The sequence below is a fragment of the Hippopotamus amphibius genome, chromosome 4, assembly GCF_030028045.1.
Source record: "Hippopotamus amphibius kiboko isolate mHipAmp2 chromosome 4, mHipAmp2.hap2, whole genome shotgun sequence".
Taxonomy (NCBI): domain Eukaryota; kingdom Metazoa; phylum Chordata; class Mammalia; order Artiodactyla; family Hippopotamidae; genus Hippopotamus; species Hippopotamus amphibius.
Window position 1 is genome coordinate 50,888,386 of NC_080189.1, and position 15,600 is coordinate 50,903,985.

General features: G+C 40.5%; 1 protein-coding gene across 2 annotated transcripts in view; it reads right to left on the reverse strand.

Moving 5' to 3' along the window:
- Nucleotides 1–15,600, reverse strand: part of NFE2L3 (NFE2 like bZIP transcription factor 3) — a 41,996-nt gene that overhangs the window by 4,630 nt on the left and 21,766 nt on the right. Inside the window, exons 2-3 of one of the 2 annotated variants that reach the window (XM_057733390.1) lie at nt 6,131–6,298; nt 408–491 (exon numbers count right to left, since the gene is read on the reverse strand). In XM_057733390.1, coding sequence (XP_057589373.1) covers nt 408–491; nt 6,131–6,298 — 252 coding nt within the window. The remainder of the gene's footprint in view (nt 1–407; nt 492–6,130; nt 6,299–15,600) is intronic. The other variant, XM_057733391.1, reaches the window with a different exon arrangement.

The window sequence follows — 15,600 nt, forward strand, 5'->3', positions numbered from 1 at the left end:
CTAATCTGCTTATGCTAGCTGTTGGCAATCTAAGTCCACCTTGTGGACTGAAACGGATAGCAGCTGTAGTGAAACAGTCTTGGGGGGGGGGGGGTAGCGGAGAGGTGTCTTAAAGCAAATTGGACCAGCATTAAAGTGTAATGCTGCCAGAAGAACTAAAAGTGTGCCATTTTCATTCAATATGAATTTTATTATACCTTCATGATTATTTGGAAGGGGGAACAGTGTATGTATTTGGCTAATCCTCCAAAGATGAAGTATTCCTATAAAAAGTAATCCTAAGTTTGTGCTTAAATAATGCACTAGAAACCACTACCTTCATTGCTTTAAACTGCCGTGTATCCCAGCTAAAAAGAGGTCAGTGCAGATATTTTTCCTGCAAGGATAAAAGCCAAGATTCCAATTACCTCCAGTGGATTTTCAGGCTGTGATGAGAGCAACTGAAGTAAGTCTTCTAGAGAGAAAGATGTGTCTGTTCCATTTCGATGTCTCTGTAGAAAGACAAAGGTGCATCATTCATTTAAATTAAAAGACTGAAGTGGTTGACTGGGGCTTTTAGGGTTAATGTTGAAAGGATAACCAGGTCTTAAATCCATGCTGGATTTTTAAAATTTATTTATTGGTCTTTGTTGCTGCACACGGGCTTTCTCTAGTTCCTGAGAGTGGTGGCTTCTCTCGTTGCGGAGCATGGGCTCTAGGCATGCGTGGGCTTGAATAGTTGCGGCACACGGGCTCTAGAGCACAGGTTCAATAGCTGTGGTGCATGGGCTTAGTTGCTCAGCAGCACGTGGGGTCTTCCCAGAGCAGGGCTCGAACCCATGTTCCCTGCATTGGCAGGTGGATTCCTAACCAGTGAGCCACCTAGGAAGTCCCCCATGCTGGATTTTTATCTCTATTTTGTAATTTTTACATCCTATTCCTATGTTAGAGTACTATTTAGAGTGTTATTCTAACATCCTGCTTTAAACAAGAGAACCTGTAACTTGGACTCCTCCTCCATTCCTGTCCAAACCATTTTCCATCTATTTTTTTTTAGCTTATAGTCTTAGTTCCACCTTAATTTGCCCCTCTCGAGTCAACCTTCCAAATTGATTACGAGATGTTATAATTTTCAATCAAATACACAGTTACCAAAGTTTTACCAACTTCTTTACTCCTTATTGCTTCATCTATCTCCTGCCTTTAGTTTCCTGTTGAAATAATTACTTCGATAGTTTGTAGAATGGCTCCATGAACTCTTTAGTCTTTGTAACCTGGAATTATTTTGCCTTCATGCTTAAGTTATACTTTATCTCTTAAGGTTATGAAGCTTAATCTTTTATATAAGTAATCTTTTTTTCCCCTCGGGTAGTGTTAAAGATTTTTTTCTTAGTCTTTGTTGCCCTGCCATTTCACCATGATATGTCTGGGACTTAATTTTTTATTTATTCTGCTTGGGACTCTGTATTCCTTTAATCTGAGCCATATGATCATTTTAATTTTGGAAATATTTTGCTATAAACTCTTTGAATACTGCTTCTCCTTCATACTTCCCAGTTTCTCCTGGGACTCCTATCAGAAATAATTTAGATTTTCTTATCCTATCACTGTCTTTTCTTTTTATGTTTAAAGAGCAATCTTGAACAGTTTCTGTAGGAATGCCACATACCAAGGGTTTACCAGCTAGGACAGTTTTATATTTTTCTCCGCAAGGATCAGTTTTTATATCATTTTTTAGACCTTTTTTTGACTCAGGATTCCTGATGATGATGCTAGTCTGAATCCACACCATTTGGTGTTCTGATTTCTAAAGGTTGTAGATGGACAGCTTCCTTGCTCTGTCTCCTAGCTGGTGGCTAGAATTGTCCTAGTCCTCATTTCCTACTTCAGGAAATGAGCTTTATAAGTAGGGAACTCAGATACCCACAGGCATGAACTTGAGACCTTATTTCCCAGCTACTCAACCCCAGCCTCTGTCATGCATCTGGATACAATTCTCAGGGACTCTTCAGCTTTGGTGCCTGATTGTCTTAAATTCTGCTTTTGAGTTGTGTTATGCATTTGAAGATAATCTATTATGTCTTATCCTTCTGTATCTGGTGTGTCAAAGGGTGTCTACATGTTAGCAAGTTACGTAACATTCCTGACTCATGTGCTGTGTATAACTCCCACCCCTAACTTTTGAGTTTTCTTTTTTGAAGATTCAGATCAGCTGGACTGATTTTGGGTATGTGGGTGTGAATACTTGGTTTCTTTTTCTGCATAATACTTTGGGTTCTATGAAGCCATGTTTTCAAGGCTTTGTGTGTCTCTTTTTCTGGATGCTATAGGAATTAAGGTAAATTGGTGGGTAAGATTTCTTGCTTTTCTTAGCAAATGATCCATTCTTAGTGGGTAGCAGACTTCTTCACCAATTGGACTATTTTAAATGATTCCTAGTTATGAAATTTCAGAAATTTGATTCGTTAGTCCTGGCCAACCACTGGGCAAAAATTTGCATGATGGTCACAAGTGTGAGAATGGATAACATCGGCACAAATCTGCATTCCTGCAAAAAAAATGCTTAACTGTGGGTAAATAACATCATTTGCAGAAGAGAAAGCCTTACTATTTAGAACATGGAAATATGGGTATGAAGATCATTCTGCTTGAAATGAATTATGGACTGATCCTTCAGGCTAATCAAAGATGTGTCTCATGAGACCTTTTACCTGTCCTCTTCTTCAGTGCCCCTGGAGATGAAGGTCCAAGGAGCTAACTCCCTACCAACCAGCCGTCTACCTTTAGGTGATCCCACAGGAGACAGAGGCAACAGATGGGAGGGTGGAAGGTGTGACAGTCCCTTAGACACCTCTCATCTATTCCAGCTCTCACTGAGCTGTATTTCTCTACAGGTTCCTTTCTGCTCTGAGGGCGGTGTTGGCTTCAAGGAGTTTCTAGTCTGTGGGGGCCTCCCGGTTCCTTCGTGTTTCCCTTAAACCTGCCCTCACCTCTGTTAAAAAGAAAATCCCTTCATTCACTTCTTTTCAGAATCTCATGGGCCAGTGCCTTCTACTTGAGGGCCTTAACTGTGGACAGCATTCTGTTTGCAGTCATCCTCCTTCCTAAGTCTTCACATACAATACAAACACAGTTCTATTTTTGGTCAAGAATTCGCTCCATTTTGAACAGAGATCACAAGGAGTATTCAAAAAATATAGTGGACACATTTAATTTTATACCTTTTAAAAGATGAAACAACATATAAATCCATCATGTCTTTAGTTATTAGAGAGTTAACCTATATATACTGTGTATTTAGTCTTTGTTAATAGCCAGCAGTCTAAGTCCAGGCTTGCAGTGGGTCTAGAAAGAAGTCACAAATGAGTAAATTATGTCAGTCATCCTAGGTATTCTCAAATGCTAGTGATTCACTGTGGTCAAAGACAACTCCTTTCTGCTTTATTTCAGCAAGCTGTAAGAGCACACGCATATTGTCAGACAGCCCTACGAGAAATGTATAATTTAACTAAAGACCGATACAAACCAGAAACATGGACCTACAAAAGGAGGAGCTGAGCCCGATAATTAAAATCAAGGCACAGGGACTTTCCTGGCAGTCCAGTGGTTAAGACTATGCCTCCCAATGCAGGGGGTGCCGGTTCGATCCCTGGTTGGGGAGCTAATATCTCATATGCCTCTTGGCCAAAAGAGCAAAACATAAAACAAGCAATATTGTAACAAATTCAATACAGGCTTTAAGAATGGTCCAATCAAAACAATCTTTAAAGAGAAAAACAATAACAAAAAACAAAAGCACACAGGCCATGCTCTAAGTGATGAATGTGTTTCTAAAAGATTTGGTCCAAATTGATGTTTGTCTCAAGTCAAATTATATTTTAAATTCTCTAAGGAAGCTCCCTACTTCATTTATCACTTCATTATTATTTAACAAGTGCTTATTATCTAGCAGTGACAGTAACCACCTTAGTTACTACAGGTAATTCTAAAAGGTAGCGAACAGTTCCTACTTTTTTGGGAAGCCTGTTGAAGGGGTGTAATTACAAAGACATACCCAGGAGAAAAATGAACCAACAGCATAAATTATACACAATGAAGTGGTAGACTGTGGTAAAAACATCTTTTGCCTCAAAAAGATGACTTGGGAAGTACTTAGGAAAGTGAGCTGAAATGTCTCCTTCAAAACAAACATGGTATTGAAGTGTGTGCGTGCATGCGTGTGTAAGGTGGTAAAGCCACAGCAACGTCCCTGGATTACAAGGAAACAACAAGGTCTGGGGAGAATACCAGTGGGTAAAAGCAGAGGCATGTGGAAACACCTCTGCATTTCAGAGTGAAATGCCAGGCTGGAATGGGATCCTCACTTAATTTTAGGTCATAAAAGGGCTGAAAAGCATGAGAAGTCAAGTGAAAAAGGGAGGGTTCCTTGGGGTAAGCTCCCCACCCATCTCTGAAGACTAGTAAAAAGGGACTCAAAGAGACCACTCAGAAACATGGTGTGTTTAGGGAACACAGAAGATGAGTGTCCAGAGCTTGCCTGAAAAATAAGGGCAAGAGGCCAAGCAAGGGCTGCAGTTAGAGAAGTGACTGGACTGACAAAGGAGGTGAGGTGCAGGTTTCCAGGACCAGAACATGGTTGAGAGGCCACCTGGAGGTGGTGGTGCATGTGTCCTTGTGAAGGGAAGGGCAGGTGAAGGACAGCTCCCCGCTATGGGGTAGAAGTCTCCAAAGAACCTGCAAAATGAAAGTGCCTATCCAACAGAAGCAGTTTTAAATACATCCTACGGTCTAGGGGAACCAGTTTCAGATTGGCACTAGTCAGGGAACACCTTTCCTGAGCTCTTACCACCCATTACACCCTCAGCTCTAGAGAAGATGGCTGAACAAGCAAGGGAGGAAGAACTGGGAAAACTGAGAAGTTGGCCACACACACCCTTTTCCACTTACCCAGGTTTTCAGGCTACAGCAGGGATAGGAGGAGAGAAACTAAATTTCAGTTCAGAGTTTTTGAGAATTACACTGGCTATATCTATCAATTGCTGCACTGGGATGACCAGAGATTTTTGTCTGGTTATCTAGAAGTCATAGGGCCTGTCCTAGATTTCACCCAGTTCATAGAGAAGAACTAGTTCCCTAGAACAGGTTAGAACAGGCTGGAGGGGGCAGGAGAGTGGTGGGTGGGCAAAAGGGAGCAGAACTGTTTTCTGACTTCACTATGTCAATCAGGTAATGTTTTGATGTTACATAGTCAAGGCTACGGTGATGATGGGCTGTCTGAGAAGAGCCAAGACATGGTACTCTCTACCCAACAAGAGTGTTCAAGGCACAGCCCCAAATGCCACCTGGATTAATTCAGGGCTGAGAGACACATCAGGGCAAGACCTACAAGGTGCCATCTTCCAGGGGACATGCCAAGTAGTTAAGGGTCTGCAGAACCTCCAGACCCATCTGGTGCATTTGTTTGCCAGGCTTGTGGACTAGGACCTCAGCAGGGCTGAGCAGAATCCAGATTATGTCCCAAGTGAAATAAGGGAGGAAGCACAGGCTACAGGAAGAATCCATCCCTTCAGCCTGGCTCCTGGAGTTTCACCCTTTTCACTGCTGACAAGTGTGGTTAGACACAGAGGAGCCAATAAGGCTATCCTACCCAGCCTGGCCAAGGTGCAAAGTGGGCTCCTGGATGCCCATTCAGCATGGTGCACCAGGAGACTAAGAGAAAATTTGAGCCCAAGTCCCAGCTGGATTGAAAGTGATTTGCCTGCAGGATCCTCTGGCTTACTTTCCCAGACCTAGCCAATCTGGCTGCTTCTGCAAGTGGCTGGCTGATTGAGGATTCCTGGGTTCAGGATGCCAGCCATCTCTTTATCCCTTGCAAACACAACAAAACCTCCTAGCAAGTTCCTGGATGGGTGTGTGTGAGTATAACCAGACATGCAAAATCTGAGTTTAACCAGATATGTTCTATGGGCTGATTCCTTTGTAAACCAAATAAGCACGTTCACAATTTTTTAAAAATATGTATTTTCATATATAAGACTTACTTATAGTAAGGCACACATATACAAAATTCATTCTCAACAGAAATTGTCAAAAGCCATAAAATCTACCTTAAAGCCAAAATGGTATGACTGGGATATTCCGACACGCTCACCTCATCTCTAGATTCAGTGGTCTTTTCCGCCTCCCAGGCAGGTTTATCTGCTACTTTATTTTCATCTTCATTCTTCTGCTGTAGTGATTTCTCCTTCTTGGCTGATGCTCTTTGTTCATTTTCCTCGTGCTGAGAACTGTGATTCACAGCTCTTAGTACCTCATTCTCCTATAAAAGGACCCCAAAATGCTCTAAGTACAAATCCACATTTCATCAAATAAGTCAAATCTTTAAAACTGTTTTGTACTTACTGCTCAGTGATCAGGAAAATCCACAAGTCAAAAGCTAAGACTGGCATTTCATTATTTCAGTATCAAAGAAACATTTAATTCTGAAACAGAGGTCAGTTTTGTGTCCTGTCCTTTTTAAGAACTCACTGAGACAGGCTGCTCTGATCTGGATAATTTAAATTATATGCATTTATAAAGCCCCTGACTTCAGGGTAGGTAAAAAGAGTTGACTTTACTTTATATATTTCTGTACTGTCTGTATATTTTACAACAAACATGTATTAATTACTTTTACAATCAGGAAAAAGGTAAATACATTTTTATTTTGAAAAAATGTTAACAATAAAGCTTAAACTAACATCTCCATTGATATTTTCAACTATGCTTATTTACACAGATGAGTCCTTCCACCTTTAACTGAGGAGACAAAAGCCTAGAGAATTCTTCTGAACATTCAAATAGTTACATTTAGCAAAGTGTATATTCTGATACTTTCAATTATGATATTAAAAGTTCTCTGTATAATGTTTCCCCTCTAACATAACATCAAAGCCTCTTAAATTCTTTCAAAGGAACTATTTTTAATTTCTTTCTTTCAGCAACAAAACACACTGGACTAACTCAAGGACAGCAACACTGCCCTCCACTCTAAACCACAGAAATGTTAGTCTTTAAAAAAAAAAAGTGAAGGTCAGAGAAATGGAAATCCACAGATGCCAGAAACAAGGAGAGAAATCAAAGCAAAAGCAGAAAAAGGAAGCTGATGTGCTGGTGGCCCACTTGGTTTTACTCGCTTCTCTGTTCACCATACCAAACTCTACCACATACTCAGCCTCCCTCTTGACATTGTGGATGTTGGTCTTCTTCCTACCTCGATGATCTCCCCGCACACTTGTTCACAAGGAGCTCGTGTGCTCAAGGACATTGCTTCTGCTATCCTACCCTCTTTTCTGCATCAACAATTGTTTCTTGTCTATTGGATAATTCCCATCAGCCTACTAATACACAATAACACCTCCCATCTTGAAAAACCCCTCCCTTGGTCCCACAGTACTGTTTAGGTCCCATCTCATTTTTCTGCTCCTTATTAGAGCAAAATTCTCTGAAGAGTCACCCAGACTCAGTGCATTCTCTCTTGAACATATTCCAATGAGTGTTTGTCCCCACCACTCCACTGAAACAGCACATCACGGCCTCCCAAGGCTGCAGTTCTCCACCCTCAACTTATTTGACCTATCAGCAAAATTTCACTGCGTTACTCCCTTCTTCTGGAAACAGGTTCTCCCTTCACCTGGCATCCAAGTACCTTCTTCTCTTCATTCTGCAGCCTTGCCGACTACTACTTCTTTGACATTTCTTCATCTTCACCATCTAAATATGGCAATGCCCCAAAGCTCAGCTTTAGGCACAGCAAGCACTCTCTCACCTTCCTCCCCCATTTCCCATTCCACCTGCGTGTAAGGCTCTCCCTCTGCTCTGCTCACCTCCTCCTATCTCCACCCCTCCCATGCACTCCCCTGCCCCCTTCCTTCAGGTCCCTATTCAAATATTACCATCTTACTTTTCTATAAAAAAGCATCTCTCCCATTAATATCAATCTTTATTTTGTTTTATTTTTATCTCCATAGCATTTAGCACCAGCTGATGTATTTATTTGTTTGCTGTCTATCTGTCCCACTAGAATGCAAGTTTCCTGAGGGCTGGGACTCTGTCTGCTTGGGTCCTGCTGTATGCCCACTGCCTACCCCAGAGCCTGGCACATAGTAGACCCTTAATAATAGTTGTTGAATAGGTGAACTCCTAGACACAAAACCCTAAGACCTTGGTAGGGATCAGATTTCTGATGGGTGAGATACCACAGTCTTGCTCTTTCCTGCAATTAAAACACTGATTCCTATCTAAATTCAGGGAAGAAAGGAAAAGGTAGACTGGTCATCACTCTTTTAACCTCAATCTTTTGCCAAGGTTTCTTTTGTTAAGCCTTAAAAGCATCTAATTCAAAATTCTAGATTCCTGAGGCAGCTAACTTTGTTTACAATGTAATCTCTAAATCACATGATTTTAGAACCATGAAGCAAGGTCCCCTTAATCTGTAATATTTGAGTTAATACAACACATGTGGAGACACACATGAACTTGCAGACATGAGAATGCTATCTATAACAACACATAAATAAACAATAACAGAGTGAACAGCTGGCTGACACGCAACTAGATCAAGCCCATAAGGAAACCAATCAAACTTTTACAGTATATGAGAGTTTGGTAATAAAAGTATGTAAGATGGCCTACCTAAAAACTCGGGAAGAGGAGAACGTAAGGCAGAGAAATTCTATACAACTACAAATCACATGGCAAGGAACAGAAAATAGGTTAAAAATCCTATCATATAATAAGGGATCATAACTCATTAAATGCAATAAATCAAAGGATCAATGAGTCCATTTGGATATAAATGAGTAAATGAAGGAAAAGGGAAATCTCTTCCTTACAGTAGAATGCAACTAATAAATAAAGAAGAATGATGGGGTTAGAAAATCATAAATGAAGGCTAAAACTAGGGAATAAAAATTTGATGAAAAATAAGATATTTAAAGTCTCAAAGCGTCCCTCCACAGATTACTTTTTAAATACAAAGAGAAAAATAACAACACTTCAGGAGAAACCTGGCAAACACCATCTAAACCAAGTGGTCAAATCTATCATCAACAATATGTCGATAAACCAAGATGCCTCCTGATACAGTATGAAGGATACAATACCACTTCTGTGGTATTCATAATCTCAATGTAATGAGGAAACCAGACAAATCAAAATTGGGGGCTACTTTACAAAATAACCCATTGATACTCTTCCAAAACCTAAAGGTCAAGAACTGAAGTAACTTTTCCAAATTAAAGGTGACTTAAGAGATTTGACAACTAAATGCACTGTGTGATCCTGGGTTAGATGCAGAACCAAAAGAAAAAGTAGTTACATAAGACATTACCAGGGCAATAGATAAAATGTGAATATGGACAATAGGTTATAGTCCTAAATTCATGTTAAATTTTCCTGATTTTGATTACTCGGTTATAGAAAAAAATCATTTGCAGGAAACACTATATGCAATGGCTTCAATTCATCCTTAAATGTTTCAGGATGAAAGAATTCTATGTGTATATAGATTAATTATAAATAGGTAACTCAAACGGGGCGAAATGTAAACAATAGGTAAATCTGAGTAAAGGATATATGCTATTCTTGCAACTTCTTTAAAGTTTGAAATTATAGGGACTTCCCTGGTGGTGCAGTGGTTAAGAATCCACCTGTCAATGCAGGAGACACGAGTCCGAGCCTGGTCTGGGAATATCCCACATGCCGCAGAGCAACTAAACCCATGGGCCACAAGTATTGAGCCCACGCTCTGCAACTACCGAAGCCCATGCACCTAGAGCCTGTGCTCTGCAACAGGAGAAGCCACCGCAATGAGAATCCTGTGCACCACAACAAAGAGTAGCCCCTGCTCTCTGCAACTACAGAAAACCGGATGCAGCCAATAAATAAAAATAAATAAAAGAAATTATATCTAACTAAAGTTGCCCCCAAAATCCTTACATAGCAAAATCACTTTGGCCAAGGCAACAGCAAATGGTAGACTCAGAAAAACTATTCTTTCATTATAATTTCTATTAATCTTTATTTTCCCCCCAAAGTATACACAGCCATATCAATTGCTTTACTAATTATTTTTACCTCTTCCTTCCCAACATTTAAATTTATTTCCTCTTCTTGTCTACAGGCTTTGATCATGCTTCCAGAATACTGCTCAATAATAATGGTGATACTCTGACATAAAGGAAAACACTCTGTGTCGCCCTTCTATTCTCAACAGTCGACTAGAACACTACTTCACTTCTGACACTGGATGTGTGGTTTTCCATACACCTAGCAATTCTGTGATATCAGCTGGGTGTCCTATAATTTAACTCAGTTCTGACACTATCTACCTGGAGGTAGCATCAGATCCCACAGGATAAGGGCTCTATCTCAAAGACTGCCACCTCCCCCTTCAGAGGCCAATTCCAAGTCCAGGCTGTCACCTGTGCCTCTCACCAAGTGCCTAAAAATTGAAGGCCCCCACAAACCCTCCTCCTCTGGTTTGATTAATTTGCTAGAGTGGCTCACAGGTCTCAGGAAAACATTTTGCTTACTAGATTATCATCTTATTACAAAAGGACACAACTCAGAAATAAACAGATGCCTAAAAGCAAGGATTGTGGGAAGGGGCACAGAGCCTCCATGCCCTGTACCACTCTTGCAGCACCTCCACATGTTCCGCAACCTGGAAGATCTCCAAACCCCATCCTTCTGGTTTTTTATGGAGGCTTCATTACACAGGCATGGTTGATAAAATAATTGGCTATTAGTGACTTAACTCAATCTTCAATTCCTCTCGCTTCCCCAGAGGTCTGGGAAGTAGGGTTTAACATTCCAACTGTCTTATCACATGGCTGGTTCCCCAGGCAACCAGCCCCCAATCCTTAGGGGACTCTCCAAAAGTCACCTCATTAACGTAAGTCAGGTGTGCTTAGAAGGGGCATGTTATGAATAGGAAGACACTCCTTTACCTTTGTGGCTCTGGAGCTATTTCAGGAACTGAAGACTGAAAGACCAAATATTGTAACAAAATACTTGTGGCTCAATACTTGTGGCCCACAGGTTTAGTTGCTCTGCGGCATGTGGGATCTTCCCAGACCAGGCTTGGACCCGTGTCCCCTGCATTGGCAGGTGGATTCTTAACCACTGCACCACCCATTGCTCTTAAAGCTTAGACAATTCCAAGATCTTTGGTAGCCCTGCCAAATGGGGATGGGGGGAGATGAGGACCAAATATATATTAAATACATATTAAATCACATTATCACACCTGACATTATTTATTTTCATTTTACTCATGAATTTAATGGGAATGTTTTTAATGTTTCACCAGTAAGGATAACATGCAGTTTTATTTGAGATTCAACAGTCTTTTAGTCATTCCTTCAATCAATACCTATTAAGTGCCAAATACTACGCTATTGATAAGTTGCTGGGGAATACAACAGTGAAAAAGTCTAGACTGCCCTTTCAGAGCTTACATTCTAAAGGGAGAGGGAGCCCCGGATACAAGTGAACTAAGAAAATTACTGCAAGTTATGGCAGGTGAAAGGGAGAAGAAAGAGGGGGCCCTCCTTTAGAAAGACTGGTTAGGGAAGGCCTCTCAGGGGAGGTGACAGTTTAGCTGAGATCTAAAAAAAGAAGAGCTGTGTACAGAGGACAAAAATGAATACGTTCGTTACCATAACGTATTTGATTAGTTTCTTAATGATGGATATTTACTTGTTTCCAATCATTTCTTAAAAAAAAAAAGACATTAAAATGTTCTCATACCTTCGTCTTTGCACACATGTGCAAGTAGAATAAATTCCTAGAATGTATGCTAGGTCAACAGATTCATGCATTTTTTATTTGATGGATTCTACCCAATGGCCCTCTGAAAATGTTTGTGTTAATTTACATTCCTACCAACAAAAGTGCCAGTGTGACAGATGAAAACTGGCATCTCGTTGTAGTTTTAATTTCTATTTCTTATATTATGAGTGAGGTTGAACAGCTTTCATACGTTTAAAAGCATTTGTATTTCCTTTTCAGTGAACTATTTATGGTCTTTGTCCATTTTCCTATTCAGGTATTAGTCTTGATCTGTAGTAGCATACAATTTTCACTCACCTTCTCCCATTCAGGTCTCTTATTGATGTATGTATGAAACAAGAGGTGACTATGAAGACAGTAGGGGCAGAGCTCTAGATGGTGTGGGGGAGAGACTCTACACAGTGAGAGGATGCCTGAGTACTCCTAAAGACAGAGGAAAGAGAAGCAAAAGGGCCAAGGGGAGGAAAGTCCCGGTCAGAGTAAGAATGTGAGCTTTCTTTGCTGCCTAAAGGTATTTCTTCTTCCTCTGCAGCCACCGAGAAAACTTCAAGAGTGCAAGTGGGGAGACCAGTTAGGAGGCTATTACAATAACTGAGAGTAGATAACAGTCTGGAAAAAGATGGTGGTAAGAGAGAAGTGGAAGAATCCATATATGATGGAAAAAAGAAGATGCAGGGACTCTTCCAGTCCAGCTGATGGACTGCAAATGGGAGATCAAGAAAAGGGTAGAATTCAGAATGACTCCTAGATTTCTGGCTTGAATAAAGATGGTGGATAGTTATAAAGAAAACAGTTTAATAAAAGGGAAACCGAGAGGTCTTCCATTTTGGAAATGTCCAATTTGAGATATGAAACGTCAAGTAAAATTTCTATTATACCAGTGAGATACAATTTGGAATTTAGAGCAAAGGTTTGAACTGGAAGTATAAATTGGGTCCACGTCAACATCAAAACCAAAACCAAAAACAAACACCAAAAAGACACACAAAGGAACTAATGAGATTCCAGCAAGTAAGCCCAAAGCAAGAAGGGGCTCAGCACAGCATCCTGGGGAACTGAAACATTCAGAGGGCAAGCAGAGAAATAAGCAAAAAGACTGAAGAGGACAGGAAGTGAGGTGCAGGGGGAGGCAGGGGACAGCAGTGTCTCAGAATCCAAAACGGTTTCAAGAATGGAGTGGCGGATTGTGTTGAATGCTGCTTGGAGGTTGCACATGGTAAGGACAGAAAAGTATCCACTGGATTTGGCAATAAGAAAGCTGTTGGTGGCCTTCGAAAGATCAATTTAGGGTAGAAGCCCAATGACATACTGTATTGAAGAGTAAACAGGAGATAAATTGGAAACAGTATACAGACCATTCTTTCAAGAATGTTGGCTATGAAGTGAGTGGGGAAATGGGTCAGAGCAATATTTTAAAGATGATACACTTGAGTATGTTTGTAAGGCAATGATTTAGGAGAAAGGAAACATTCAGAAAGCCACTGATGAGGCTCCAAAGGAAAAGTGGCAGGACTGAGCTTGAAAGAAGGAAAAATAAAGCCTTTATTTCAGGATAAGGAGTAGAAATGGATGTGAGAATATATCTGATGGGACTTTCCTGGTGATCCAGTTGTTAATAAGACTTCGCCTTGCAATGCAGGGGGTGTTGGTTTGATCCCTGGTCAGGTAGCAGAGATCCCACACGCATTATGGCCAAAAAACCAAAACATAAAACAGAAGCAATATCGTAGCAAATTCAATAAAGACTTTAACAAAAATACAAAAAAAAAGAAAAAGAAAAAGAAAAAGAATATATCTGAGGATTTGGTAGTAGGAAGAGTTATCCTTATTTTTGAAGGGTATTTTTATTTTTTAATATTTATTTAATTAATTATTTGGTTGCACCGGGTCTCATTTAGAGCTCTCAGGCTCCTTAGTTGCAGCTCACCAGATCCTTAGTTGTGGCATGTGAACTCTTAGTTGCAGCATGCATGTGAGATCTAGTTCCCTGACCAGGAATCACACCCATGTCCCCTGCATTGGGAGTATGGCATCTTAATCACTGCACCATCAGGGAAGTCCCCTTCAAGGGTATTTTTAAAAATAGAAATGGATATTGAACATTAATGTGGTTTTAAAAATATCCACGTTACTTGACACTCTTTTCTTCTTTAAGAAGTAAAGCTTAATTACCCTCCTCAAGTTGGGGCTGGACTTAGTGAGTTGTTTTTAAGAAAAAGGAGGGAGAAGAAAGATGGCAGCGAAGTAGAAGGACATGGAATACATCCCCTCCACAGAAGCATCAGGAATACATCAAAAGATGCAATAATTCCAACAGAGAACCAGCTGAACACCAGCAGACGACCTCAGACACCAGAAAGGACTGGAAAGATCACGACATAACTGGTATTTGTTTGTCTCAACACTCTGCCATTAGTCTGGGGCTTGGACAGTCTTCTTTAAAACCCTTTATTGCCAGGACAAGCAACCTCTGAAGTCTGGACTACTCCATCAGAAGTCAAGTAGGAGGCTCTGCAGAGGGAGCACTGAATCCAGGATGCTAGACTACTAGGGAGTTGTCACACACAGGGAAGATTAACTGCAGGGAACTCTCATAGAGGCCTCTATCAGAGTCTAAGACCCAGCTTTGTCCAACTGTCTGCAACTGCCAGTGCTGGACACCTCACACCAAACTACAAACAAGACAGGAACACAAACCCACCCATCAGCACACAGACTACCTAAAGCCATATTAACCTCACAGATACACGAAAAAACACCACCTGACACAGCCCTGCTCATCAGAGAGAAAAGACACAGAGCCACACACTGGAAAGCAGACACTAGACCCCCCCCCACCAGGAAGCCTACTCAAGACACTGGACAAACCCCACCACAGGGGGCAGAGGGGAGAAACAAGAGGAATTAATACTAGGTAGAACAGGGAAAGGAGACAGCAAATCCTATAAATTAGACAAAATGAGAAAACAAAGAAACACCATGCAGAAAAAGGAGCAGGGAAAAAACCCACAAGACCAAATAAATGAAGACTAGGAACACTGCCTGTAAAAGAATTCAGAGTAATGATAGTAAAGATGATCCAAAATCTTGACACCAAAATAGAAAAAATACAAGAAACAGTTAATAAGGACTCAGAAGAACTAAAGAGCAAACAAACAGTAATGGACAACAAAATAACTGAAATTAAAAATATTCTAGATGGTATAAACAGCAGAATAACTGAGGCAGAAGAACGAATAACTGAGTTGGAAGATAGAAGGGGGGAAATAACTGCCACAGAGCAGGAAAAAGAAAAAGAATGACAAGAATGGAAGACAGCCTCAGAGACCTTAGTGACAACATTAAGCACACCAGCATTCGAATCATAGGCATCCCAGTAGAAGAAGAAAAAAAGAAAGGGTCTGAGAAAACATTCAAAGAGGTTATAGTGGAAAACCCCCCAACATGGGAAAGGAAATAATCAAGTCCAAGAAGCACAGAGAGTCCCATACAGAATAAACCCAAGGAAAAATACACTGAAGCATATATTAATCAAACTAATGAAAATTAAACACAAAGGAAATATTAAAAGCAGCAAGAGAAAAGCAACAAATAACATATAAGGGAAAATCCATAAGGATAACAGCTGACCTTTCTACAGAAACTCTGCAGGCCAGAAGGGAATGGCAGGATATATTAAAGGTCCTGAAAGAGAAAAACCTACAGCCAAGAATACTCTACCCAGCAAGAATCTCATTCAGAGTCAATGGAGAAATCAAAAGCTTTACCGACAAGCAAACGTTAAGA